Source organism: Zootermopsis nevadensis, unplaced genomic scaffold (assembly GCF_977971745.1).
Source record: "Zootermopsis nevadensis isolate Lab colony 2312 unplaced genomic scaffold, Znev_1.0 Znev_ptg000030l, whole genome shotgun sequence".
Taxonomy (NCBI): domain Eukaryota; kingdom Metazoa; phylum Arthropoda; class Insecta; order Blattodea; family Termopsidae; genus Zootermopsis; species Zootermopsis nevadensis.
In genome coordinates this window covers 7,431,221-7,458,436 of record NW_028259162.1, presented here as the reverse complement: position 1 = coordinate 7,458,436, position 27,216 = coordinate 7,431,221, and the positions used below count along the sequence as shown (strand labels likewise).

The 27,216-nt window shown below is 36.5% G+C and overlaps 1 protein-coding gene across 13 annotated transcripts; it reads left to right on the top strand.

Moving 5' to 3' along the window:
• Positions 1 to 87: 87 nt before the first annotated feature.
• LOC110831077 (beta-1,4-N-acetylgalactosaminyltransferase bre-4) lies at positions 88 to 27,216 on the top strand. 13 transcript variants are annotated; one of them, XM_087358708.1, is made up of 6 exons: positions 88 to 1,004; positions 17,224 to 17,756; positions 19,348 to 19,584; positions 19,825 to 20,008; positions 20,934 to 21,313; positions 27,029 to 27,216. In XM_087358708.1, exons 2-5 carry the CDS (start codon positions 17,261 to 17,263, stop codon positions 21,283 to 21,285), a joined length of 1,269 nt encoding a protein of 422 aa, XP_087214834.1. In that variant the 5' UTR covers positions 88 to 1,004; positions 17,224 to 17,260; the 3' UTR covers positions 21,286 to 21,313; positions 27,029 to 27,216. The 13 variants fall into 13 exon arrangements, with proteins under 13 accessions (XP_087214834.1, XP_087214842.1, XP_087214833.1 ...); XM_087358716.1 differs by lacking the exon at positions 27,029 to 27,216 and adding an exon at positions 23,178 to 26,050 and having other exon boundaries at positions 20,934 to 21,238; XM_087358707.1 differs by lacking the exon at positions 27,029 to 27,216 and adding an exon at positions 23,178 to 26,050.

The window sequence follows — 27,216 nt, the reverse complement described above, 5'->3', positions numbered from 1 at the left end:
CATAGACCATGAAGTGGTCTCCCAATCAAAAATGTGTGTAATAAGTAGCAAATAATTAAGACATTTTAAATTAAGGTGGTGACTACAGAGAGAGAGAGTAAAATGCTTGGTGGTGACAAAGAACTGAATTTAGTACGGAGTGCCCCACTTAATATGAAATCCACAATAACAGCATGCCACACAAAAAAGTGAGTGAACGACTGGGAAGTGATCTGGATTTCTGAGTTTCTGGACTTTGTCCATCATCTGATATTCTAAAAATACACAACTTCTATCATTGGACCAGTAAGGTTAGCTCCAACAGACTGAACAGAGCAGATGGCCCCCTTTCCTACACTTGAGGGTGAGGGTAGATTTTTGTATCAGATAATGGACAAAAAAGCAAAACCGCTATTGCATATATGTATTTATAATAGCTGAAAATCTTTTGGTTGAGGTCACTGAGACAGGAGAGACTCTTTTAGTGCTAGCTTAATCTTAATTATATTGTGATTCAGGCCTTTTTAGTGGGGGGAAGATTACTAAATAGCTTATTTGACTATAATAAACTCCTTTTTTTATATTTACAGAGGTTAGTGTTTGCCACATGAAGGTTATATCTGCATCTTGTACTTAAATTGGAAAGCATGAAGGGAAAATACATGGCAGCATACTATTCAAGAAAATTTGAAAGAAGCATGGTATAAGTTTCTTATTCTTACGAACAATAATAATAATTTACAAGAAATTTGCCACGCTTATCGCCGCATTGCTTTCAATCATCTATGGTGTTCACAAGATCGAAATTAAACGGTACTGTTATGTGTCACGTCTTATGAGACTGTCTCTAAGAGCTATCATACGTCCATCTGTGGAATCTGTAATCTTTCGCCAGTTGCACCTCTGGTGGAACACTTCGTAATGAACGAAGTGAAAGTATTAAAGTACAAAATGTGAGTTTTCGTGATAAAGATTGACAGATACAGATCTGCATGGGGCTGGAGTGTGCTGAATATTTGGAAAATGTAAGTGTTTATATATTTTATAAATGTATGTTTCATAACGAACTGTTTATAACTATGTATACCGGCGAGTGTACATAAAATGCTAGTCTTGTAGTAGTGAATGAAGTCACAAATAAGGTAGTGATGTAGCGTTCAGATTTACGATGATTAGCCAGGGCTTTAATAAATGAACATTACGTATAATTTACTGAGTTTAAATGGGAATGTTAATAGTTCTCCTGACCCAGAAAGGTCAGACCTTGACCATTTGAAACATTCTAAAAAATGACAGTAAAGTGAAATTATGAAAGGAATGAGAGAAAAGGTAAATTTAAATGTTGCAAATATTCCAACAGAATGTAAATCATTTTGCATGCCGTAAGTTTGCTCGAATTTCGTAGTCGAAGTACCTAGGAGTGCTATTGAATAGTTTGTTGGAAGTGTGTTTATAAATGTCATTCTGTGTTGTGACATTGTGTAGTCTCATAGGTAGATACCATTGTTTCAGAGAAACATACAGTCTCCATCTTGAGGGTTGAAATGGGGATTTAGGGAAGTGTTCCATGTAATTCCCAACATTCTCACTACAGCAGTGAAGATGGAGACTATGTTTCTACCTGCAAATCCACATGGCATCACAACCCAGAACGTCATCATCTTCACTGCTGTGAGAACATCAAATCTCACATGTTTTCATCAAGTTTGATGGATTATTGGAATATGTTATTCTGTCTTGAAACTTTTCTCACTAATGCATCAGTATTGCATATGTGACTCAAGCATTGTGTGATACAATTTCTCAGTACCCATCTTTACCAAGGTCTAATAATCCTGCCATGCCATTAAAGATGATAGTTATTGTGACTCACATTTAGTATTTTTTATAAACTGTTTTGCCTAATATGCCATATTCAAGGCTGCTAGACTTTTCTCTGGCTATTTTTGTTATATGGTGGCCGTTTACTTTAGGTCAGAGTGGTTTGTGGGAAAAGTAACAACAAACAAAATTGGAATACTGTGATAGTTTATGATGGTTAGAGGACTTCCACTAAGGAAGTCTGTTATAAAAAAATTAATAATTAATAGTAGTTATAGCTAAATTCATATCAACAGTAGATTAGTTAGGTTTAGTAACAGAAATCCAAGTTGAAAGGCAGCAAGGACCTGTGAAATGTTGATAAACTTCTACAAGATTACACAATGCCACAACCCAGAAGACAGATATCTTCATACACCCTGCCACAAGAATATCAAATCCTACAAGTTACGTACTCTATTTTACATTTTTCTCAAATATTTTAGAGAATTCTTTAGCAATGAAATTGGTCTGTAATTAAACATGCTCAAGTTTTTACCTTTTTTATGTAGAAGTTTAACTTTTTGATATTTAAGTAATTCTTGGACAACTCATACTGCCATTTATTGGTTCTGGATATGCAAATATCAGGTTTCTGCTGTGGGTACATTGTTTGGTTAGCTGTATTTTAATTCATGTGTAATTTTGTGTTGGCTCGGTTGTGTTATAAAGAGTAAATGTTGTTAGTGTTTTATTATTTTCTGCTTGTTTCTTAAATGAGAGGTATGATTATTGATAACCTTTCATGTTTGAGGGTTTTGGTTTTTAGTTCAGGAGATGAAACAGATTTTGGATACCAGTTCTTAAGTTTTTCCAAATTTAGAAGTGTTTTATTTGTCAGTGCTTGACCTTTAAAATTAATACTTGTTCAGATGAGTACTTGACTTTTACAAGTGATTGTAAAGAAGTTATAATTTACTCATCACATTAACTTTAGCATACATTTTAGTTGGTTCTTGGCATTCCACACACATTTGGCAGGTTGATTTTGATGCATGAAATGCCAAGCTACTTGGGTTAAAAAAACCTTTTGTGAATGCTGATGCATGCCCATTCATATGCTGATGATGGTAATTTTGAAGTCTTTATATAACTGTGTGACTAATGTGCCTAAGCTGTTTGCATGAAAATGTATTTCTGGCCACTATAAACATCTTGAGTGGTGAAATGTATATTGGTTACATACAATACTAACAAATTCTGAATTAGGCAGATTTATCTCAATAAATTTTATTTTTTCCTAGAATGTAGTGGCGGTGAGGAACATATTTATTTTAACTGTTATTCTTTCCAAGCCAATGTTCAGGATGTAGGGTCATCTACATTCTTGGATTAGTGTACTGTTTTATAAATTAAAAACACAACAGTTTTCCTGAAATGTTCTTCACTACTGTAAGGAAACTGTCTTTGCTGTGACCCATATAGCATTGGTTTGGGACTGTAATTGTGCATAGACTAAATAAACAAATCAACTAGTAATGGCCATTTCTTTTACAGTGTGTTTGAAATGTAGATTGGTAGGTTATTAATTATAGTGATTCAGTGGCAGATGGTATTTAGCATTAGTTGGATATAAGTGTTATTTGGAAACTGTTTGCAGTTATTCTTTTTGATTTGATTTATCTGTTCTGAACATTTACAGTTTTATCACTTTTCATTGTAGTCTCCCTCCTCAATATACTTAGTCCAGTGGCTTACAAGGTTTCTCACATGATAAAAAACTTTTTTGGTTGAGTTCATAGTCAGTCATGGACTGCTTCATTATCATCTGCAAAAATGTCAAAATGGGAGCCATAGTAACAAGTGTACATTATTGTGACATGCTGCAGGATGGATTTAAGCCAGTGACTGCAAAAAACTTAGAGGAAAATTGATGCAGGGTGGTGTTCTGTTGCACAGTGCCTACCCTTATTCTGCTGTCCACACCAAGGAAATTTGAAAATCACTCTTAAGGAACTGAAATTTGAAGCTCTTGACCATTCATCTTACAGTGCAGACCTTATACCTTCTGATTTTCGTCTGTTTGGACCATTGAGAGAGGCTGTGAGAGGTTGTTGATTTGCAGGTGGTGAAGTTAAGGAAGCAGTGCATGACTGGCTCTGCACTCAACCAGAAAATTATTTTTATGGTGAACTAAGCATTTTGAGAAGCAGGCAGGCTATTAGGAAAAGTGATACAACTGTAAGTGTTTAGAGAAAATTAATTACAAAAGAAAGAATAATTCTGGATACTTTCTAAATTACATTTGTATATGCGTGGTGTGTTGTTTCTTCCAGTGGGAGTTGGCACTGTCTTTCCATGGAGTTTTCCAGAAAAACATTTTGAATGCATATGTAGTTTCTTTGATGTGTGCAACATGATTTATTCTGACATTACTAGGTGATGGGGACAAACTATGAAACTCCTTGTTATGTGGTTATTATCTTTCTTCACATACTTTATCTCCGTTAGTCAATCTAATCTCCACACTTCTGTGTTCAAGTATTTTAACTTAAAGTTAGAGGTGTTAAACATAATTGCTTATTGTTAAATAATCTTCACAGATATTTTGCCACAGCAGAACAGTTACCACTGCCAGAAACCGATGAGAGCAAGTTTGAAAATGTGTTCTCTTTGGAGTAGACACAAATTCTAGATTCACAACACAGGTGTTGAAGTCAGCGGGTTAACTTGTTAATGACCACAGCACAGACAAACTGTGATCCTAGTATTAAAGACGACAGTGTTATGCAAGGTCGTTGTCACAACAGTTTAATCCGAGGTTATTGTTGTGAGCCAACAGTGACCTCAGTTCGGAGTGTTGCAACAATGCACCTGAATAATAACATATTCCGCTCGTAGCATCGGTTCTCATTGTAATGTTTTCCAGGTGGCCTTGGTTCTCTTTGATGCGTGTGAGCTTGGTCGTTAAGGTTGTCTAGTTACTAGGAAAAAATCGCGAATTGTGTTTGTTGTTCACGCTGGACCGCGAAAAACACTAGTTTTGTGTCAGAGATTATTTTCACAAGTATAACGAATACCATATCTTGTTTTTTGCTGTTGGTATTAGTCTGCAAAAAGTATCCGATACTTGAAAAATAAAAACCCTCGCTTTGAACTTTCTATGCTGGTCTTCTGGGTTGTAACGCTGTGAGAACTTGTTGGTAGATACCAACGTTACACACTTTATTACAACCCAAAATACTAACATCGATGTTTTCGCCGTAAGAACAGCAAATCCTTTGCTGAGTGTCACTGCTTCAAGGGTCTCATAAGAATAGTTTTCTTTTGCTGTTATACGCATGTGAATTTTTTATAAAGTCACGATGTGCGCAGTGATGTGCTGAACATCTTTCACTATTAAATAAAGAGTGAGTGCCTTTGAAACATGCAGAGCATGCCCCTGTATGTGTGTGTATATTGCTCTCGATCCACCACTCGCCCCAGAGCTGAGCGGGGTATCAACCTGCGATCAATACTACACTGTCCCACTCAGCATCATCTCTTCTCATCTCCATGGTTACAGGAGCTGCAAAATACAAACCAGATGTTTCTTCCGATCTCATGTTCCACGCCTCGAAGTCTGATTAATTATCGTCCCAGTGCATGCATGCTGAGATCAAGTTCCGAGCCAAAATATCCTCCCACCAGAATTTAATCTTTGGACTTTCCACTCCCCTTGTTCTTAAACGTGGTGATGCTGTATGGGCCCCAGAACCAGTCTGGACGCAGTAGCTAACAGAAAAATCTCCATGAACCTGTAGCTTAGTCACTATACTTACTGAGCTGTTCTGGCTTCGTTTTATTATTCACTTAAAATTCATGTTTTGTTTTGTTCGTTGCGGGATTTGACGTTCTCACGTTGGCGAGTATGGGTTGTAACGCTGTGTAGTCTGGAAGAAGTTTACCAACATTTCAAAGGTACTTGCTGCCTCCATCATCAGGGATTGTTTGATAAGTTAGTACTGAAATGCACATGGGCCGCACAAAGTCTGCGGGACGCGGCTTGAGAACCCCTGGCCTAAAGTATAGGTCTGCACCATTACTCAAAACATTAATGACACTAGATCAGGTCTGACAACTTGACCTTGTGACCTAGAGCCGCCGCCACCACTAGAAGAAAAGGAAGGCGTGATTGGGACGTTTAAGTAGCTGTGCGTTGCAGTAAATTCATTGTTAAGAAGCTGCTGATTGTACACACAGTTAGTTAGGATTTTTTGTCGCATTAATGATAGTTACTTTACTTCATTTCTAATGAATGATTTGTATCGTTTCGAATTAACAAATGCATTCTCTCCGAGAATAAATAAAAAATCGGGACTGAGGGTAGGCCCACAAATAATATTTTAATCACCTTCGTGTATTTTCAGGAAATGGAAAAAGAAGAAAAGTATTTATCTTATTACAAGAGCAGGTCGGTTATCAGACAATTCGGTGCTTCCCAGGCCGATGACGCGGTCTGCTTAAAAGTCTCACTTGTTATTTCCCTATTTTTTATCTCAGGAAGCAGGAATTGTGCACGTAACCAGGCAGTTGTCTGCCCCTACTAATGGCCTTCGCGTTTTGTGTGTGTGTGTGTGTGCAAAATGCAGATAGAAATGTGTAAAACTATTTCTGAAATGGTTAGGTTTCTTAAAGTCTGATGTTTAGTCATAGAACTACGCCATTGTATCTGTTACAAATGAAAGTGGCGTCATTCAATTACCAACCTGTTTATTGAAATGGTGATAACAAGTGAAAAGCGATAACCGAATGCCTACCTTTCAAAATAGCTGTTAAGTATGAGAAGGTGGTAGGATTTGAGGTTTTCGCGGCCGTAGTCCGAAGGCTCACATCTGGGTTTCTACCAGACTACACGACGCTAGAACCCGGAAGACAGCCATCTTATGAGAAAGTGACCTCCAATCCTATATACCTTTCAGGAGGTTTTCCTGCCAAAACTTTGTAATTTATTTTCCTGCCCATTTCATACCACGTGTTCTACCAATCTGTGTCTGGCATCCAGATACTATCGTTACGTTAAGACTACAAATTGCGAAACGTATGCTACGTTAATTTCTTCATATGCCCCTTGACAGAATATTATCCTCAGAAGCTTGTTTTGCTGTAAATAATAGTTTTATAAATACGAAGGACATTCGCATATCCCGTTAAAACACACCTGAGATATGCACTATAAAAAGAAGATTTCTGTCTTCTGGGTTATTGCGCTGTGTAGTCTGGTCGATGTTTACCAACGTTTCAGAGGTCATACTGTCATATATCGCCCTGATGACGGAGGCAGTATGACCTCTGAAACGTTGGTAAACATCTACCAGACCACACAGCGCAACAACCCAGAAGACAGAAATCTTCATACTCATCGCCCTGATGACGGAGGCAGTATGACCTCTGAAACGTTCGTAAACATCTACCAGACTACACAGCGTAACAACCCAGAAGACAGAAATCATCATACTCTAATGACGGAGGCAGTATGACCTCTGAAACGTTGGTAAACATCTACCAGACCACACAGCGCAACAACCCAGAAGACAGAAATCTTCATACTCATCGCCCTGATGACGGAGGCAGTATGACCTCTGAAACGTTCGTAAACATCTACCAGACTACACAGCGTAACAACCCAGAAGACAGAAATCATCATACTCTAATGACGGAGGCAGTATGACCTCTGAAACGTTGGTAAACATCGATCAGACTACACAGCGCAACAACCCAGAAGACAGAAATCTTCATACTCTGATGACGGAGGCAGTATGACCTCTGAAACGTTGGTAAACATCGACCAGACTACACAGCGCAACAACCCAGAAGACAGAAATCTTCATCCCCCTGATGATGGAGGCAGTATGACCTCTGAAACGTTGGTAAACATCTACCAGACTACACAGCGCAACAACCCAGGAGACAGAAATCTTCATACTCTGATGACGGAGGCAGTATGACCTCTGAAACGTTGGTAAACATCGACCAGACTACACAGCGCAACAACCCAGAAGACAGAAATCTTCATCCCCCTGATGATGGAGGCAGTATGACCTCTGAAACGTTGGTAAACATCTACCAGACTACACAGCGCAACAACCCAGGAGACAGAAATCTTCATACTCTGATGACGAAGGCAGTATGACCTCTGAAACGTTGGTAAACATCGACCAGACTACACAGCGCAACAACCCAGAAGACAGAAATCTTCATCCCCCTGATGATGGAGGCAGTATGACCTCTGAAACGTTGGTAAACATCTACCAGACTACACAGCGCAACAACCCAGAAGACAGAAATCTTCATACTCTGATGATGGAGGCAGTATGACCTCAGAAACGTTGGTAAACATCTACCAGACTACACAGCGCAACAACCCAGAAGACAGAAATCTTCATACTCACCGCTGTGAAAACTTCAAATCAAAGTCTGATTTGTTTGCAGTTTATTTAAGATAGGCTGTGAATGTCTCTCACAGGTCATATCAGTAATTCACGAGGGGCGTAATCCCTCCCGCACCGTTTTCTTGTTGGCATAAGGATTTCGTATTACTGAACTCTTCATTGTCATGCTTTTTATGTCATTCATGCTGTTTGATGACGTTTTGTTGACTGTAACGTCGAGGGAGAGTGGTAGCCGTCTCTTGCAACCTTGTATTGCCATATTCGTATAAAATACAGAGGGAAGTTGATTATAGAAACTCCGATTCAGACATTCACAGCTCGAATAGAAGTCAGTCATGGGACACGTCGGAGCGTAGGGTCAATCCGCTCACCAGCTATGGGCTACTTGTACTCGTTTGCTTTGAGTAAGTTACTTTTCCATGCTAATGCCTTGATGCAACTACTCATTCGTTTCATTGGCACAGTTATTTTATTAAAGTATGTAATAGGCCCTAACTCCCGTGCTTTAAGTGTGTGAATGTTTGGAAGAAACATTACTTTTGGGCGCTGAGTTTCTGTCCTTGTTTCTTTCCGGAACTTCTAAGTGGCAGTTACATCTGCAACTTTAATTTGAAATAGCCGTAATGTAATTCGGATGTGTGCTCTACTCTGCGTGACATGGGCCTCATATCAAGAATGAAAATGACAGGATTCGAACCTCGTCGGTCTGCCCCATAGCCAGTTACGTCCTTGAGGCATCATTATTCTTTCGTTTGGTAGAGTATGTGCTTGAGATTGGTGCACACGGGGCGAAGTTGTCTGCAGTGGGCTTCTGAACTGTGACGTCGTGTATATTTTAGGTTGTTATCGTTTCAGAAGGACGTTGATGACCACACGACGTCACAACCCTGAAAACCGCCGTCAACAGTAATACAGGATGTCACAAAAGATGTATACACATTATAATATCGAATGTTAACCTTGTTATCGATCTCCGTGTGTTGTGTTCACGGAAGACATGGGTGGTTGTCATTTCAAACACCTGCTCAAGACTTGTTGGTTCAATAAGTGCCAATGCTGATGTATGTAATGGTTTGGTTAATTAAAATGTCTTTATTTCTTTCATTGGAGTTGTGTATACTTCTTTTTGGGGCACCTTTGTGTATTCTAAGCTTTTCACGCTAAATAAACCACTCTCTGAAGGCGAAGTAGGCTGCTGCTGTATAATGAACAGTTGTTGCATAAGCGTTTCAGCTGTAACACATTCGCAATTTATTGTGTACACACCGTTAGTCAGGAAATTAAGATTCTCAAGGCGACGACTGCTTGTTGATAGCGTACAGGTGCATTTCACAAAATTGCGTATTCCCCTATTCACATCGTCAGATATTTCATGTGACGGCAGGCTTGTTTCACACTCGATGTGACTGAACGGATTTCAATATTTTTTTTCATTGAATTGCTCAAGGTGTCTATAAATATCATCAAGATAATCATAAATTATTTTATTTCTGCACAGAATTTCTCTGAATGTCTTTTGTTTAATGCAAATTCAATTCAATTCAAAAGTTCAGCATTTGGATCTCTGTTAGTAAATTAAAAGTTAGAGGAAAATGAAAAAATTATAAGCGTAATGTATTAAATTGATTGTAAATAAGACTTAGGAGAGCGTATAAGCTAAATTATGCTGTTTCTGCTATTCACGGCCCTACGTGTGACGATGTGAAACTTTAGACCTTCATTGAAAGACTTCTCGCCTGAATTGTACCTACGCTATGTGAATTACGTAACCGCATAGAACCTAGTTATATCTTCGGACGATCAGTGAAGATTTCACTTCAGCGACGTTAGAGCAGTGTGGAAAGTATGGTCCGCTTGCAGTAATTAGCTTAACAGACTCTCTGATGTCGATAAATATTGTCCGAAATACCCGCGGTTACGTCAAGCATCCCCCAAAGTTCCACCCCCTTTGGTGGAGAGTTACTTAGCGCAGGTGTTCTGATCATTCATGTGAGAGATTGGAGGGGCATATGTAAGAAAGTATATCATTCGGCTTTGTAGTAGTGTTGGAACGAGTGCTTGTGCGTGCTATACTGTAAGTGAATTCTTCTGATTGCTGTGTCATTAATTCACCAGATGTGTGTTATTTTCGTAATTAGGTTCGTCCAGATCGATGTGTTTCTACTTTCGTTATTACTACGTGAACATGTTCCGTCATAACATATCAAACGTGTGACTCGTGTTTAGTGGAATCTTTCTTTTATTATTTTATGGTGCAAGTGTTGTCTTATAAGGGCGGAAATCGAAAAAGAGGGCCACAACGGAGTGAATTTTGTTTTGTGGCATATTGTATTTTACACCTGTGTGTTACGTCCACAAATCATGTACTAACGCGAAAGAATTGTTTCTGAAGCTACAATAAAATGCTTAGTTTCTTCTATTTCAACATCGTTGCTGTTCCTTGCACTCTGCCGATGAAATTATTTAGGTTCCCAGCAGAGACAGATTTTATCTTCGCCGCTGAGCAGCCTCCCATCCAATGGATAGTGGAAGAAATTTCTTCGGCAGCTGCGTGTAACTCACATCTCCATCCAATGCAAAGATTGTGTGGAGCTGTACCTCCATACGTCCACTCTACATCTTCATGGTATGATGACTAGTTAAGCGCAAGGATTTGGCATCTCTGTGTACCGTTTTAGAGAATTCCATATTACGGGAGAGCAGGTAGAGTCCGATATCTAGGTCTAAGTAAGACAAGGAATTTACATAGTTCTAATTTACTTACCTAAGAGGGATGAATTTACGAGATTCCGGAGAAAATTACATATAAAGGAGTTCCATAGTTTGTATTATTTACCATATATAATTAGGGTGATAACATCAATGAGGATAAGATCGGTGTGGCATGTAGCACGCATGGGCAAGATGATAAATGCGCAAATTAATTTTGGCTGAAATGCCTGAGGGTAAGAGACCACTCGGAAGACCTAGGCGTAAATGGGAGGATAGTATCAAAATGGATCGTAAAGAAATGGGATTTGGATTGTGGATTGGATTCATCTGGCTCAGGATAGGACCGGTGGCACGCTTTTGTGAACATGGTAATTTCTTGGTTGGCTCAGTGTTCTGCTAGATTCTCATTATGTGGAGTTTTCTTAGACAAATTACGACACGTCATTCTCGCCAAACAAAATAATATTCACTCTTTCGCCTCCCGAAGTAGCACAATGTCGGAACTTAAATTACATTTATTTTTAAGTTTTGTAAATAGTTCTTTGTCTCCTTACACATTTAAAATCATTTTACATTTCTTTATCCGACAAATGTGCGTTTGGTATGGCAAATACTGGGTAATTTTATCGCGGCTTCGTTAATGCATGGCGACCAACGATACTGCCCTTGGAAAGGTACTGACAACGTATTAACACTAATTTAAAAGGAAATTAGAGCAAATTGAAATAAAATTCATGCATGTACGTTGTGAACTTAAGCTTGCCAACTCACAAAATAAACTGCCATCAGGCGAGCGGGTGACTTTATCATGAAATTTAATATTACACGCGTTCAGTATAGTAATAGCAATGACACGGAATTATTGTAAGAATTTAAATTTTGTGTACGATTCGTACGGAATGTGAACAGCGTTGATGTCAAAAATTAAACTATTACATTTTTTTTTAAATAAATTTAACTCGTGTTCAGTTCAGATGCTGTTCAGCAGACTCTGCATTGTGAGTGTGTTGGATATTGTAAAATTAAATACGTGTCTTACGACCTATCAGCTCTGTTGCTTTGATGAGTCCGCGGGGAAGATAGACCGCCCCCTTTACTGCCATTTTGCAACCACCCTTTCTTCAATCCAGATGTTTTCATTGCAGTTGGCCAATGAATGCTATCAAACACTTGACCGTCATAAATAACGAATGTCAGTATTCATTTGGCAGTAGATCTGGTAGTGTTTACGGCTAGCTTGGAACTTGTGGTCTGTAGAGTAACTGGCAGTCCCTTGGAGCATGAAAGTGGGTCGTTACAATAGCAGCTGCAGTCCTCAATCGGAGCAATTGAAGTGACCAAAGTATAGAAAAAGGCACGTCTCAATTGATATAAATGCTCTTTCAATTTTATTCTTCGTGGCGTATTGTCGAGAAGGTGATGGATACGAGATGCGTTTTCAGTGTTTTGTGTTGTGACAGTGTGACAGGAAGTGCATTGGTGTGGACAGACGTGTAGATGGAATTTGATCATGAGTTTTTTTTCTGTGAATATTTACACCCAGAGATCTAGTAAAGTTGCTTCTGCATAAAACATGTTTCTGTATTTCCATTTAGGGGTACATTGTACTGCTCAGTGATTAGTGGTGAGCCAGATTTGGAAGCAGAATGTCAACTGTTATCTCTACAGTTCCTAATTTGAATAAAACTGTATTAAAATTGAACAATAAATTGGGTTCTCCAGCGTGAATTGGTCTCTTATGCGATTATATCGAACATGTAAAGGAGAGAGAAATTTCTTTGGAAATAACTTTGCTTTTGTTGTGAAACATTGCATTTGTTCATGCGTGTTAACTGAGGTCTGATTATCATCCTGCCATGTTCGAAACACGTTCTTGTATTGTCATTAGCACAGAGGAACTTTTAAGGATGAATTAAGACGCGCTCTGATGATGGAGTTAGTGAACATCTTAGAAATGTTGGGTCAGTTGTTACCAGACATACACGGTTATTATCAGAAAAAGCACACCGTCCCAGAAGAATCCATTTCGTAAAAATGTTTTATTCTTAGGACGAAAATATTCCATTTAAGATCTTTTTGAAGATTGCACGTAAGCACACTGTCTTGAGCCATGATCAGAACCTTTGTTAGAGCAATGGTTCCCAAACATTTTCCCTGACGCCATCATTGAAATACAAAATAATATTTCGCGCACCATACAGTGTTTTACGTTAATCTTAATAGTCTGAGGAACAAGGGACATTTTTTGTAGTGTGCGTATATATTACATTTATTTGCTATTAATTTTTTCTTTATTTTTCCGTTCTCTCAAGGAAATTATGCTGTGTTCGTCTACTCTTACCACGAGGCTTTGACTATTAAGTATGACACTTCAGAATAGCTTAATTCTTTTGTCAAGGTAGTGACTACAGTTCTCATTATGTTTGGCCGTTTACGGATTTCTAGTACCTGTATTTATAAGAACTTTAATGATTTGTTCGCAAGAGATTCATAACAAGTGCTCACGCAAATTTCTCGCAGTGAAAGTTCTTCCCCGTTTACGAGTTAATAAGTAAAACCGAAAGTCAGGAAGTTCGATGGATATTTATTCACCCTTTTTTATGCAGGAGAACCGTCTACTGTAGAACTGATTGCGCTGAATATATTCGTATCACTTTCAAAAAATTTAGATTGCTTTATAAGCCACGAATCTATCTTTACACGAGTGCACAATTTACGTCTTGCTACGTCACGTTTTACTACATGAACTGAGACCACAGCAGTTTGTAATAATCAGAGCTTTAACACGTTGGTTATGCATTTATTTGGCCCTGTTTAATTCAAACCGCCAACAATCATGTCGATACCCATAATAGTGCAAAGGGGGGGGGGGCAGTTTTATTAAAAATAACACGTCTTGCGATTAAACTCTGAGACTGCGTATCCTTAAGACATCTGGACTGCATAATTGCTGCTAACTTAACGTTTTTAAGGTAAGTAAGAAAACAGACAGTTTGTTCAGTTGGTAGTTCAGTTTTGAAGCATTTTCATAATTTTTATTTGCGCCGCCTTGTTTGGGAACCACTGTGTTCAAGTGGCCTTTAGTCATCTATACTAGTTTATAGAAGGATTGTGAGTTTGGAGAAAATATTTAATATTAATTTATGCTTTTTACAGTTAGGTTGGAATGTAACCAAATTATATCTTAGAGTAATTCTCTTTGTATTATTTTTAACTAAAAAGAATGTGTAAATGGTCAGCTTTTATATGAGCACCTGCGTGTAAAGCAATGTAATAAGTATTGGAATTTTTAAACCACACCTGCAACAATATTGACTGAGCATACCGTAAGGCTCATTTCTTATGCTTGCAGTATAATAGATTGAATAAACCGTATTGCACTAATTGTTATGTCATAGTTTCCTTCGGCATTGTCGCATTATTAATATTAATGTATATTGGCGTCAACAATCCGCTTTCGTCATTGTGGAAAGAGCTGAGCTGTGAATCGCTTGTAGGAGAAGTGTGTTGTAGACGAGATACTTTTGTACTTTTAAAAGTCTTTCACAATAACCAAAGTACTTTTCTTCTGTGAATTACTAAGAAATTCTTGACACTGTCCTTAACTCTCTCCATCTTATTTTGCCGGTGGACATCGAGCTCTCTTCCTCTTGAAGAAACAGTGAGCGAGGTAAGGGTATCAGTTGGTAAAAGGATGAAGAGAGAAGATTAAATTTACAAAATTAATTAAGAAAACTAAACTACAGTCGGATGCCCGGTTACATTTCCTTTATGGAGGAAACAATATTCGTTACGTCATAATTTTCGTCGGCATTGTTGTATTAGTATTGACGTCAACAATCGGAAAGAACAGCTGTTAAAAACCTTTCAGAATAACCCAAGTACTTATCTAATATAAGAATTATTAAGAAATTTGTGATACAGTCCTCCATTTTATTTTATTTTTTGATTAAATTGTTTATTGCCAGTGGACATTTAGGTCTCTTACTTTTGAGAAGAGGGTGGGGTTCCTTTTTATTATTAACTTATCTAAACTTTATTGCCCACGCACACCGTTGCATGGTGAATACCGAGCCATTACTGTCACGCGGTGGCGCGATTTTTAAATGTACATTCGAATTTTGAGCAATTTCTTTCGCACCCTTGCACAGCGTATCAGCAGCTGAAATTTTTTGGACAATCATTACTAGATGGGCTCTGTAGACGAGCAAAATTTCAGGTGATATTTCGACATGACCAACCAGACCATTAGTTAGTCATCTATACTTGTTTATAGAAGGATTGTGAGTTTGGAAAATTGTAGGCAAGGAAGGTTTGTAATGGAGCTGTGTGATGAAAAGGGAATGGAAGTGTTGAGTGGATTGTGGTCCTCTTCAAGTGTTATCATGGAAATTCCCTGGAAAGATAAGGGAAATAAAAAATCTGATAAGTATAACTGGGAATGAGATTGAAACCTATTACTTCCCGAACATAAAACTAACACTGCCACTGAACTGCCCTGGTCATTGCAGCTACAGTAAACACTTTTATACGAAACTTCCTTATTTAATTCGTTAAAATAATTTTCTTTCAGGTTGTAGACCTGCATCTGTTGAACTCAAAAAAAGATCACTAGGAAAGTTCTGAAATTACTCAGTAAAGAAATACAATAATAAATTGTACTCATTTCACTACCTTTGAAAAATACTGCACTAGGAACTTGACCTTGCCACAAATAACATTGGAATATTTCCATGCAAAGAGGTAGGCTTCTGATACTGACATGTTTACTTAACACACCTGTTGCACGAATCCTTTATTTATCTCTGAAGTGAATTTCATGTGTGACATACATTGTTTTTTACGCAGAATCTGTTATCACCTGCTGCTGATATTCTCTTTTTCTGTATACATTTATTTATGTTATAACATTCCAGGAGTCGTGAAATATTGGCTGGCATCAGTGATTACAGGTTTTGTCTATGTTATTATTGGGAGCGATTTCATAATTCTCGAGCTTATCGAGGTTTTATTTTTAGGACTGCCAGTTTTACGACTAATTTATTTTGATGTTGGGGAAAAGTGTTCAGTGTTGAATAAAGATTATGTTTGAGAGCTATGAAGGCTTATTGTTTTCATGATGACAGTAATAATGATATTACAAGCTTCCAACTGTTCTGTGATAAATCATTCCTATATGTACATGCCTGATATTATGTAGCATGCTGCTATTCTTTGATTTTGTAATTACCATTGTTTCTTGATTTCACTCTTCTGGACATTTGTAGTTTCTTCTTGCTTAGCATTCTTGTTTTTCGTCACATAGCATAACGTTTAACATCATTAGTTTTAATGATGCCATTTTCACATAAAGTGTGGAGCAGTGAGATCAGACATTGTCATCAGTGTCTGGTTATTGTCATTAATGCTCAAAACCTGTAGGTGATGTCTTTACTGTCAGTCAGTCTCTGATAACATTGTTGCCATGCATGCTTTTACTCACACTGTTGTCCTCTCCGTACATACGTACCATCAGGCACGTTTGTACTTGTATGATTTGAGGTTTTCACATCGATGAGTATGAAGACAGAAATCGTCACGTTTGTACTTGTTTACAGCCTCTGTTTCCATCATCATGCACCTGCACTATTATGCATGCTTTGCTTTTACTCACAAATTTTGCTTCCCTCCCACACATGCACACAAAATGAGGGTTGTGATTTAAGACCATATTCTTCATGTAAAATGGGACATATTTTGGAATATTCCGTAATTTCTGCATGACGTCCAGAAGTTGTGGCTGATGTCAAGATCAACCAGTTGCATTGGCATTTTTTATTTTAAATAAACTTTTTTTGTTTTAGAATTATAGAATGAGTATAAAATTTACATGCTTTAGCTGCATGTTGTGTTTTTAAGATTACTGAGGGTTGCACAGTGTGTGAAATGTTAAGAAAGGTTTCATATCATACTCAGCTCAATTTATCAAGTTTAACAAAAAGCTTAATAATGTATGATCTATAGCTTTTGCAGTGTCTAAATCCAATGAAGTCTTCCTGTGCAATTTTACGTGAAACCGACATTTCAAAAACGTCTTGGTCTTTTGCAACCATGAGATGTGGCTGATTGCTCAAGAAAACTTTATTGAAAAAGTATAATAGTTTGGAATAATGAGGATGGTAGGGATCTCATGAAAGTGGTATAGGAACTGTGTAATTTTGGAACCACTGATCTTCTGAACTATGATTGCTGCTAACATTGTAAAGATATTGTCAAGAAGTACAGTTTACTAAATTATAGTGTCTGTGTGTATATGTTCCAGTGCAGTAATGCAGCTGTGCATGGACAGATGAAGTGCCATGCGTTGCCGATGCCTGTCCGCATGGAGCAGGATTACACAGCATGTTCCACGACAGCCATGTCTCCACATACATTCCCACCTCTGCAAGGTGGTGATAGTGCTGGCTGTTCTAATTGCCTTGCAATTCCTCCTTACTACTATTTTTGAAGCACGACAAATTGAACCACTCTTCACAGTGAATTTTACATATTCTGGAAGACGTAGTCGTTGGGGTCTAATCTCCCATTCACGTGGCCTGTTGTCTCCATCTCACAACTCATCATTTAATGGAAGCATGCGTGTTTCAGTGGAGAGAACTCTGTCTCCAGTTGAGAACATTTCTGGTGAAACTAAGAACTTGTCTTTCCTCCACACACATGAGAATGCAGTTCGGAATGCCTCTAGTCTTGTACTCAACATTTCGTTACCATCAGATTTAAACCCAACAACATCACCCAGTTTGACCGTCCCTTTTACAGGGAAATCCCTCTGCCCACCAATCCCTCCAAATCTAAGTAAGTATTATACATAATGAAATTGCTAGGCACTTTATCTGTTGTTATTTACTGGTTATTGGTGTACACAGGCTTGTAATCAGGTTTATTTGTGCATGCATGTTGTTTTTATTGTCACAAGTTTGAGTAACATGCATCAGTGCTTTCTTTTCTCCCCTAGAGAGAAAGTTGTCAGCACTCAGACATGATAATGGAGAGGAAGAAATACCTTTTTCTTCTTTTATGAAAAATAAACCTTTAAAATGTGGAAAAGACAGAAATCCTGATGAAAATGAGGAGCTTAACTTAGGAAAGTTTATAATTTTTGTCCTTCATTATTCCATAATTTAATGGCAGAATTTAATTTTTTTAAGTGTTTAAAGATTGCAGCATAACTTACCATTGCGTATACTCCCTCGTTCCCAAAGCCTTCACATGTGTTGCAGTTTACGTTACTGTGGTTGCTGGGGCTTAATTTGAAACCGAAGGGTTTTTTTTACTATGTCATATCAGGTTTATGCATATCTGTGATCCTTTTTCCACAACACTGCTTTGTTGTTGCATGAAGATCATGTATAATGCACTTTTTGTGTTAAAAGTTCTCATCAGAGGTCATTCAAATCTAGCACTAGTAATGTTGGTGCTGAGATAGAAAGCAGACATGAAGCTTGCTGATGGTGACTGTGTTAATAAGAATGAAGGGGTTTGAGTTGGTGTTTCCACGTTAGAAGTGGATTGTGTCATCCTGTGCCATGCATGCCAAGGCCAGAAAGATATAGACACAGAATTGTCTTTCAGTTCACTGTTCATTATTTTTTACAAAATCAGTAGTTGGTTTGGTTAACATTTTTATGATTTTTTCTAGTCTGATATATACAACACTTATCTGACACTTTAAGGAAAAATAATTGTGTTATCATGATGACTGTCTTCCCAGAATACATCACTGTGAGAACCGAAATATGTTTATTTAGAGTTTTGATATGAGAATACTTTTTTGTTCAGCAGAAATAAAAACAGAAATATGAAATCATATCTTTGGATATTGTGTTATGAATTGTAACTCAAAACAGAGGCATTTGCTACACAATCTAAGACTGACTGCCCAGTTTGTAACCGAAGTTCTGATTGGCTGAGACAAGCATGTTATGAGTGTGTGGTGATTTTTCTATAATTTTATTTAGATAACTATTTGTTAGTGTTGTGTAGGAATTTATTTTGAAATTAAACTCTCTTCATCAGAAATTTAGTCACATTTACTGACCTTGAAAGATTACAATTGAAGGTTAAACATATGCATGGAGATGGCTGTCTTGTGGGTTGTAGCACCATATAGTCCAGTAGAATTTTACGAGCATTTCAGAGGTCCTTGCTGCTTCCATCATCAGGGCAACTGGTGATGGAGGCAATAAGGACCTCTGAAATTTTGATAAACTTTTACCTGACTACACAGTGTTACAACCCAGATGACAGCTGGTCTTTGTTTTAACCTCCATGAGAACCTGAAATCCTAAACATATTTATGTTTTGAATCATGATTTTAATTTAAGATTCTAAATTGTATCACTCTTCTGTAAACTTTAGTTGAAAGATCTGAACTCATATATTTCAGATGGACCAATCAAAGTATTGAAAGATTCTCCATCACTTGAGGAGTTGGAAAAAATGTTCCCTCTTTTGGAACCAGGAGGTCATTATCATCCAGAAGAATGTCAAGCACGGGACAGAGTAGCTATAATAGTACCCTACCGTGATCGAGCTGAGCATCTTAGCACGTTTCTTTTAAACTTGCACCCTCTCCTTCAGCGTCAGCAACTGGATTATGGGATGTTTGTAATAGAACAAGGAGGCAAGTATCTTAATATGTCTTATGAATCATATTCTCATTTTGAATAGTGTCATCAGTATGTTCCCTTTGTGCAAAGAGTGTGTAAGAAGTCTGAAAAGTTATTTTATATGTTGTGGCACACCATTAAAATGACTTGTGGAGTACTTCTGATTTAGTTTTAATTTTCTTAACTCTGATGCCAGAACTTGTGCGGTGATTTAAGAGTGGCATTATGGAATGCTTTATGTTTTACTGTTGCAGGTGATGGCCCATTCAACAGAGCCATGCTCATGAATGTGGGGTTTGTTGAAGCACTGAAGTTGTACAGCTATGATTGTTTTATCTTTCATGATGTGGATCTTCTTCCTGAAGATGATCGAAACCTATACACTTGTCCAGAGCAGCCAAGGCATATGTCAGTAGCTGTGGATGTGCTCAAATACAAGTGAGTTTAACAAAATATCATAGAACATGATTGCTAATATAGTTTCATAAGAAAATAATTGCATCTATAAGATTTTATTGTTATTTTTATCTTCTTTCTGATCACATGTTTATACTTAATTAATTATATTAACTATGAATTGGTGCAGATTATCAAGACTATTTTAGGGCTATCCATTGTTTTTCATGGAGAAACAGAAGAAATATCACACTGTATGTTTGTTATTTCTTATTAATTTTATTTATTTTGAGTGACTGATGCAGTAATAGTTGTAACTTTTGTTGCTAAAATAACTTACTCTTCTTTATGTTTTGTCTTGTACATGTGAGGTTGGGAATTTGAGATAAAATATGCTTCCTTGTTACAGTCCTTTGCCTGGTGTGACACCCCGGTGCCACTTCCTATTCAAAGATTAACTCTCTTATACATTTACTTCCATAACATTTAGATTGAGTTGGCTTCCATTCTCAACCTCACGCTAAGCAGTCATTTCCTTTTGAACTGCCCTGAGTTTTCAAAATGTGCTTGCTGTTATGTATCCACGTATGTTGCCATCAGAGAAGTGAAGCACGAAAGGACAGAATTATATATTTATGAATATAGTTACAAGTCAGTACCTATGCATAAGCACAGTGTCATGAAGATAGTACTGTATGTAAATTTAATTGACTGTTGGTAAATTAAAAATTTTGGTGTGCTTAGTCACATCACAGATTCTGATTATTAAGTAGATTGTAAATGTACTTTAATTGCACTTAAGTATATGATACATAATTAGTGCTATATTTATGTAGTTATTGAAATTATTGACTTTTTTAAATATATTTTGAAAATGTGGTACATGGAACCCTTAGACCTTCAGTTAATGAACTTCATAATGCATTAATCCATTTTCTAATACATGTGTATTATTTTCTTACAACAGACTTCCATATCAAGCTATTTTTGGTGGTGTGTCAGCCATGACAAAAACTCAGTTCCAAAAAGTGAATGGGTTCAGCAATTTGTTCTGGGGTTGGGGTGGTGAGGATGATGACATGTCCAACAGGGTAAGGCACCATGGCTACCACATCTCCCGTTACCCTGCGAACATTGCTCGCTACAAGATGCTTGCCCATCGTAAACAGCACGCGAACCCTAAGCGGTATGAGTTCCTCAATACAGGAAGAAAGAGATTCAAGACAGATGGCCTTAGCAACTTACAGTATGACAGGAAGGAGCTGAATCTAGGTAAACTCTACACTAGAGTTCTTGTTGAACTTGCCACTCCCAGCTGATGGAGTGCTTTAGCCAGATTCTGGCATGGTAAGTGAGCATGGTATTAATGGAATGTGCTTGCCTGTTTGAGCCACAGAAATTATGTGATAATGAAGTTTAAGGTTGAAGTTTGAGGTGATGGTGTGTTATAATAAGTAAAACTGCGTTTTTAGACTTTATCTAAATATATAATTGTAAAGTTATCATCCAGAAATTGTATTCTGTTTGTCTTCAGGCAAAATGGGGGAAGATGATAGGAAACGTATCTGTTGGGTCCACGGATTAAGGAGGACCTATACCTCCAAGTCTCAAACTAGCTCAACCAGAGGACCCAACAGATTGGTTTTCTGTCATCTCCCCCTCCCAGTTTCATTAAGAGGGAAGCAGCGTTCAGCTTCCGAAACACTGCAGTTTTGTAATCTTATATTTAGATAATAAACAAAGTCCATAAACAAAATTGAACTTATTATAAGTTAAATAAATTCACCATTTTTCTCTCGGTAGCATTTTTGAGTGGCAAGGATATTATGTTCTGTAGGTTATTAATACTTGATGCTACTGTATGTCCCAGACTCTTTAAACAATGATTATGATGCACTATGGGAAGTAGTCCTGCAGAGTTTTGAAACCTTACAGTTTATACTGATTGTGATAAAGTTGATTACACATTACAGTGTTGGTGTAAGTGCAGTTATAGCCAAATGACACATTTATAAGTGTTAAACAATAGTGTACACATTTGGAAACTGACTAAAGTATTAGTTCACTTTTTTGAGAGCTTGATATGTAGAAATGTTATCAAGTGTTGTAAAAGTGGGTGTTACAGTTTTATTTAATGCCAATTAAATTCTAGTCCTTAAATTTGGATTAAGATATGTGGTCTTTTTATGCTTTCTCAGTGCAGTACTCTCACAGTCTGTATGATTTTTTTATTATTTTTGCTTAAGTGTGAAGAGTATTGCACTCTGAAATAATGTAGTCACTTTATAAATAAAAAGTTCTGTTTCTGCTGTGTAATAGCAGACTTGTAATTTGACAATGACAACAGCTGTGCTGTACAGTCTAGAAATGAGTATTCTTTTCTGTGTTCATATTTACTTTATACTTTGAGAGTTGGTTTTACTCAGTATTTTGGCAAAGTGTGGATTTATGTAACACAAAATTGACTTCCAGTGAGGTTACATGTTCAATTCTAAACTAGTGAGACAGTTTTTTGTTTTTTGTTTTCTTTTTCTTTCTTTCTTTCTTAGGATATATTTATCTTATTCTACATCAAATGTGAAAAGTTGGCTGTTTTTAAAATGTCAAAATGACTTGCTCTGATTGTTTGCTCTTGAGTTCAAGAACATCATGAACATGTTTTTGTCATAGCTATGGACCCATATGTCAATTGCAGAATCTTGTCTTGACTTCCTATGACCAGAGACACAGCTGCAACACATTGAGAGACTGTGGAATGCATGAATACCAAGTTGAATTGTTTTAGAGCATTTGTGATGTATCTTGTGCTTTTGCACAAATTATACTCTAGTTACGGTGAAGGGGATGATTTTAAGTGGTTCTTTTTAAATAAAATATGTGGTATTATAGTGTCTCCTTTACTAGGAAGTTGAATACTGACAAGCTTCAGTTAAAATTCATTTATAGACTGATGTTAGAATATTCAGTATTGTTCCCATGCCTTGCAGTTGGTGGGACTGTCTTGTGAATTCAAGTTGTGCACATATGGAAGGGGATGAGCAATCATTATACTGTGAAGATTGCTTATCCTTTTTCTTAACTACATTTTATTAGCGTATTAGAATTAGATTGTATTACAGTTGTTATAGTTTTATGTTACCCAAATTTGAACTGCAGCTTCATTCCAGCTAATGGTGGTTTTCTCTTGAACAGTAGACTGATTTGATTTCAGATTGTGGCCTTCTGGGTTGATATGGTGTAATCTTGAAAATGGTTTTGGTGTTCTGGAGGAATACGCTGCCTCCGCCTTCAGAGCAGTTAATATCATGTCTACTCAGATGATAGTGGCAGTATGCTGCTACACAGGATTGATAATAACCGTTAGACTACATGGTGTCACAGTCCAGAAGACCATAATCTGAACTCTTTCAGCCATGAATATCCCAAATCTTTCACAAGCGATCTCTCATGAATGACAGTGCTTCTTGCCCCATTGTAAGATAAGACTCATGTATGTTAGAACAGCATCTCATATAATCTTTGTAGGCATCTGTTGGCAGTTACGGGTTATGATCATACATTTAAAAATGCAGAATTATCATTTAATGATGCAAATTGTGGCAAGGAACTTGTTGCAGAAAAGTGTATCATATTACTTTAATTTGTTTTCAGACATCAGAATTTCTTATACTGTCCCAGATTATCAGCCATTTGTATCTACATTTAATGTTTATCACTTTAAGGATATCCTTCCTTTACTTGGTATTTTGTTAATATGTGCCCAGCTCGCTTATTTTTGTAAATAAAGATTCTTCATTTAAGGTTTTACTTTGTGTTTGTTTTGTTCCTGATACTGACATGAAGTGGGAACTTACCTGTGTGTGGAACAGAATAAAATACAATATTCATGGATACAGATTTGTTAAAACTCCTGATCTATATGATAATTTCTAACAGAGGCTTCCATCAAAAAACGATTTTTCCATTTATGTATGTCTTTATGTCATCATTTGTTTGGAATAGAAATATGTCCCCTTTGTAGATGACTGTCCAATGGATCTTGTTTTGAGCTTGCACATGCATCATAGGTTGTAATTTGTTTTTCCTGGTCTTATGCCTGTTTTTTAATATTGGTTTGTGAGGTATATGAGGAAGTGGGATTTTTTAACTAACAAAGTGTCTGTAACCTTCTCAAAAAGAACTCTGATGCATGGATTTAGTCAGTATTTTTGTGAGCAATACATTTTAAAGTGTACATGTATCAGTGGTATGTCTTTCAACTGTAGTAACATGAATCATGATTCCAGAGCATCAGTGGTGTTTGTTGTTATGTGATTAAACTCTGAAAGACATACCAGTCTTGATTATGAATAAAATGGAGTCCCCATATAAGATTCCTTAATTTCTTTAGGATCCTTCCTAATTTAGTATTATATATCTATGGTGTCAGCCTAATTCTGTGTGTTGCATTTCCTAAGATCATTGCCAACTAAAAAAACTTTAAAATTTAAATTTCTCTGTGAACTAAAGTTACTGTATTTTTATAGTACTAGAACTTAAGGTATAAATCATTAACATGATGTTTAATATTGTATAACTGAGGTTAGTATGTTTGATTTATTTTTTTAGAAAAAATTTCACACATTAAATTTGATTTATAAATGCTATATGTTTACAGTATTCCTTCCAAGATATTTTATTTTCTTGTTAAAAATATTAAAAACCTATTGAATTTGTTACAGGAAATATTTGCTTCATCTGAATTCCAGAAGCATTGTACAAGAATATATAACTGAATTAATAGATTCCTGCATTTGTACCTTGCTTTTCAGAAGCGAATTTGTTGATATTACTTACTTTGATATTACACTTTACTTTAATGTCATGGAACTGACTTATTTAGAAAGAAATCTGATGTCTGAAGAATGAAGAATGAAATAATTTCAGAATTGTATTTCACAGAATGTAAAAACATATGTAATAACTTAATCCATTGGCATACATTGTTTATTGTGGGATGTCCCTGGTTTGGGTGATGTACAGGTTGAAATTACATCTGATGAGAAACTGGAGTAGTATTAATATTTGAGAGCATATATAGTAGACATTTTTTTATTATTCAGAGACTTATTTTCAAATATGAATTAATTTTGTGTAGATGAAATGAAATATTATGCCATGGGGTTAGGGTATCACATTTGTATTGCATTCCAACATTTTAGTGGCTAAGTGATCTAACTCAGTGTATATGTCAGTAATACTACAGTGTCAGTAAGTTGGTATGTTACTATCATTTGCAAATTGAGTGTTTATAAACTTTTTCATCAGCAGGGCAAGAGCATTCAAAATTGAATGAAGTTGCATTTTGCTATAATCATTCTTTTAAATATCCCTGTTTTTCTTACCACTGGTAGTTGTGAGACCAACATACAGGAGTGTGGGTATTAGAATTGTGGAATATTTATGTCATAAAATGTTTTGGTTCATTCAGTAAAGTTTGTGTGTGTGTGTGTTGAGGGGGTCCCCCTCCTCTCTTCCACCCTAACAGACACACATTTTAAGGATGTGTTGCATCATAATTGTTATCTCAGATTGTTTGTTTACTTCAAAACTGAATGATTGTAGTATGCACCTTAAAGTATTTCTTTTGTTTGTTGATAGGAACTGATGTGTATGTTAATTTTCTTAAATATTTATATTTTTTATTTTTTTCCCCCCCTCTGTGTGTTTGAATGCAAGTATGTCTTATGCAAAAGCACAACTTTCGTTGTGGATGAGCATTTGTGGTATTAAAAAATGTTATTGAAAAAGACACTAAAAATGTATGCAGAAATTATCATACATGTATGGTGATTTGATAAAATATACGATGTGGAAGGCAAAGACCAGAATTTGATGGAATCAGGATCCAGCTTAAACTCTGTGACATGGAGAGGTTCCTGAATTCATGTTTTCACAATTTGATTTCTTAAATGCTTGAAATGAATTAGTGTAATTCCTTCTGTTGTAATATGTTATGTATTTGTGATTAGATCTCTTACTCTACTCTGTGATGGTTGTGAAAGATTGATTTATATTTAAGAAATTAAAAGGCATGAAATAATATGTTACCAGTGTCTTTAGTTGGTAATACTCAATATTAATGAGAGGGAACTGTGATTTTCAAAATGAGGTGGTATGTAAGAATGTGAACACAATATAAGATTTACAGACATCATCAGAATGTATTATGGCTTTCATTACCACAAAAGAAAATGTCTATAGCAACATATATAGATATATGACTGATATGAAAATGGTAATAATTATTCTATTACATAAACATACATTTTCATTATTTGATGTATGTCTTTCAGTCAAATACTTTTCCTTCATTATATTCTCCCAAGAATATTATTTTTTCATTTATTCTTACTTTCATCTTAAAATCACAACTTGCTCTAGGAAAGGTTTGGAGTGGATTTTTTTATTATTGTATACAATACCTAATATCCTGCATACCACAAAGTCAGAATTGAACTTGAAAAGAATATGTGAAGTGCTGTGTATTGATTTTTGTCAGCATTTGCCACAGGACCCAAAAACATAGAAGCAAAATCTCTCTTATGCTCTGTAAGCAAATAACCCTAACTAAACTTTAAGCAAAATGCAGGGAAGATTTGTGTCATATGGTAACTGTTAATTGTTGCTTTTCATATAATGTTTTATGCAGTATATTGGACATATTACTAAGGGAATTACTCTGCTTGTAATTGACTTTTACAGTTTGTCTGTTTGTAACTGCGTTGGGAGGGATTTGGGATGCTTTTGGGGTTATAAAGTGCATCTTTTAAATTAAGAGGAGAATTGTATGACTTGTATTGGTGGTGTTGAACAAGTTGTTTCTCACCCACCTGTTCACAGTTACTCATATTTTTTTATTATTATACTGACAGATTTTATGTGTTACCCTAATGTAAGAAGGGTGTTTTTTTAAAGTAGAGAAATATAAATGCGAAACAATCACATATAAAAGCAATAGCATTTAAAATTATAAAGAATAATTAATGTGTTATAAAAGTAAAGGTGATATTTCCATTTCAGCTGAAGAGTGGAGTGTCCCTCATGCCATAATGGGCATAGTAAGGCTTTAGTGTATTTTATTTTTGGTTTGGGAGAACAGCAGCTTTTGGAACATACCTTATGACCTAGTAGTACATGCAGAAAGCATGATGGATCCAGAGTTTCTGAAGAAACAAATCTAAGGAGATATAGAACTCTGTGAACCTGCC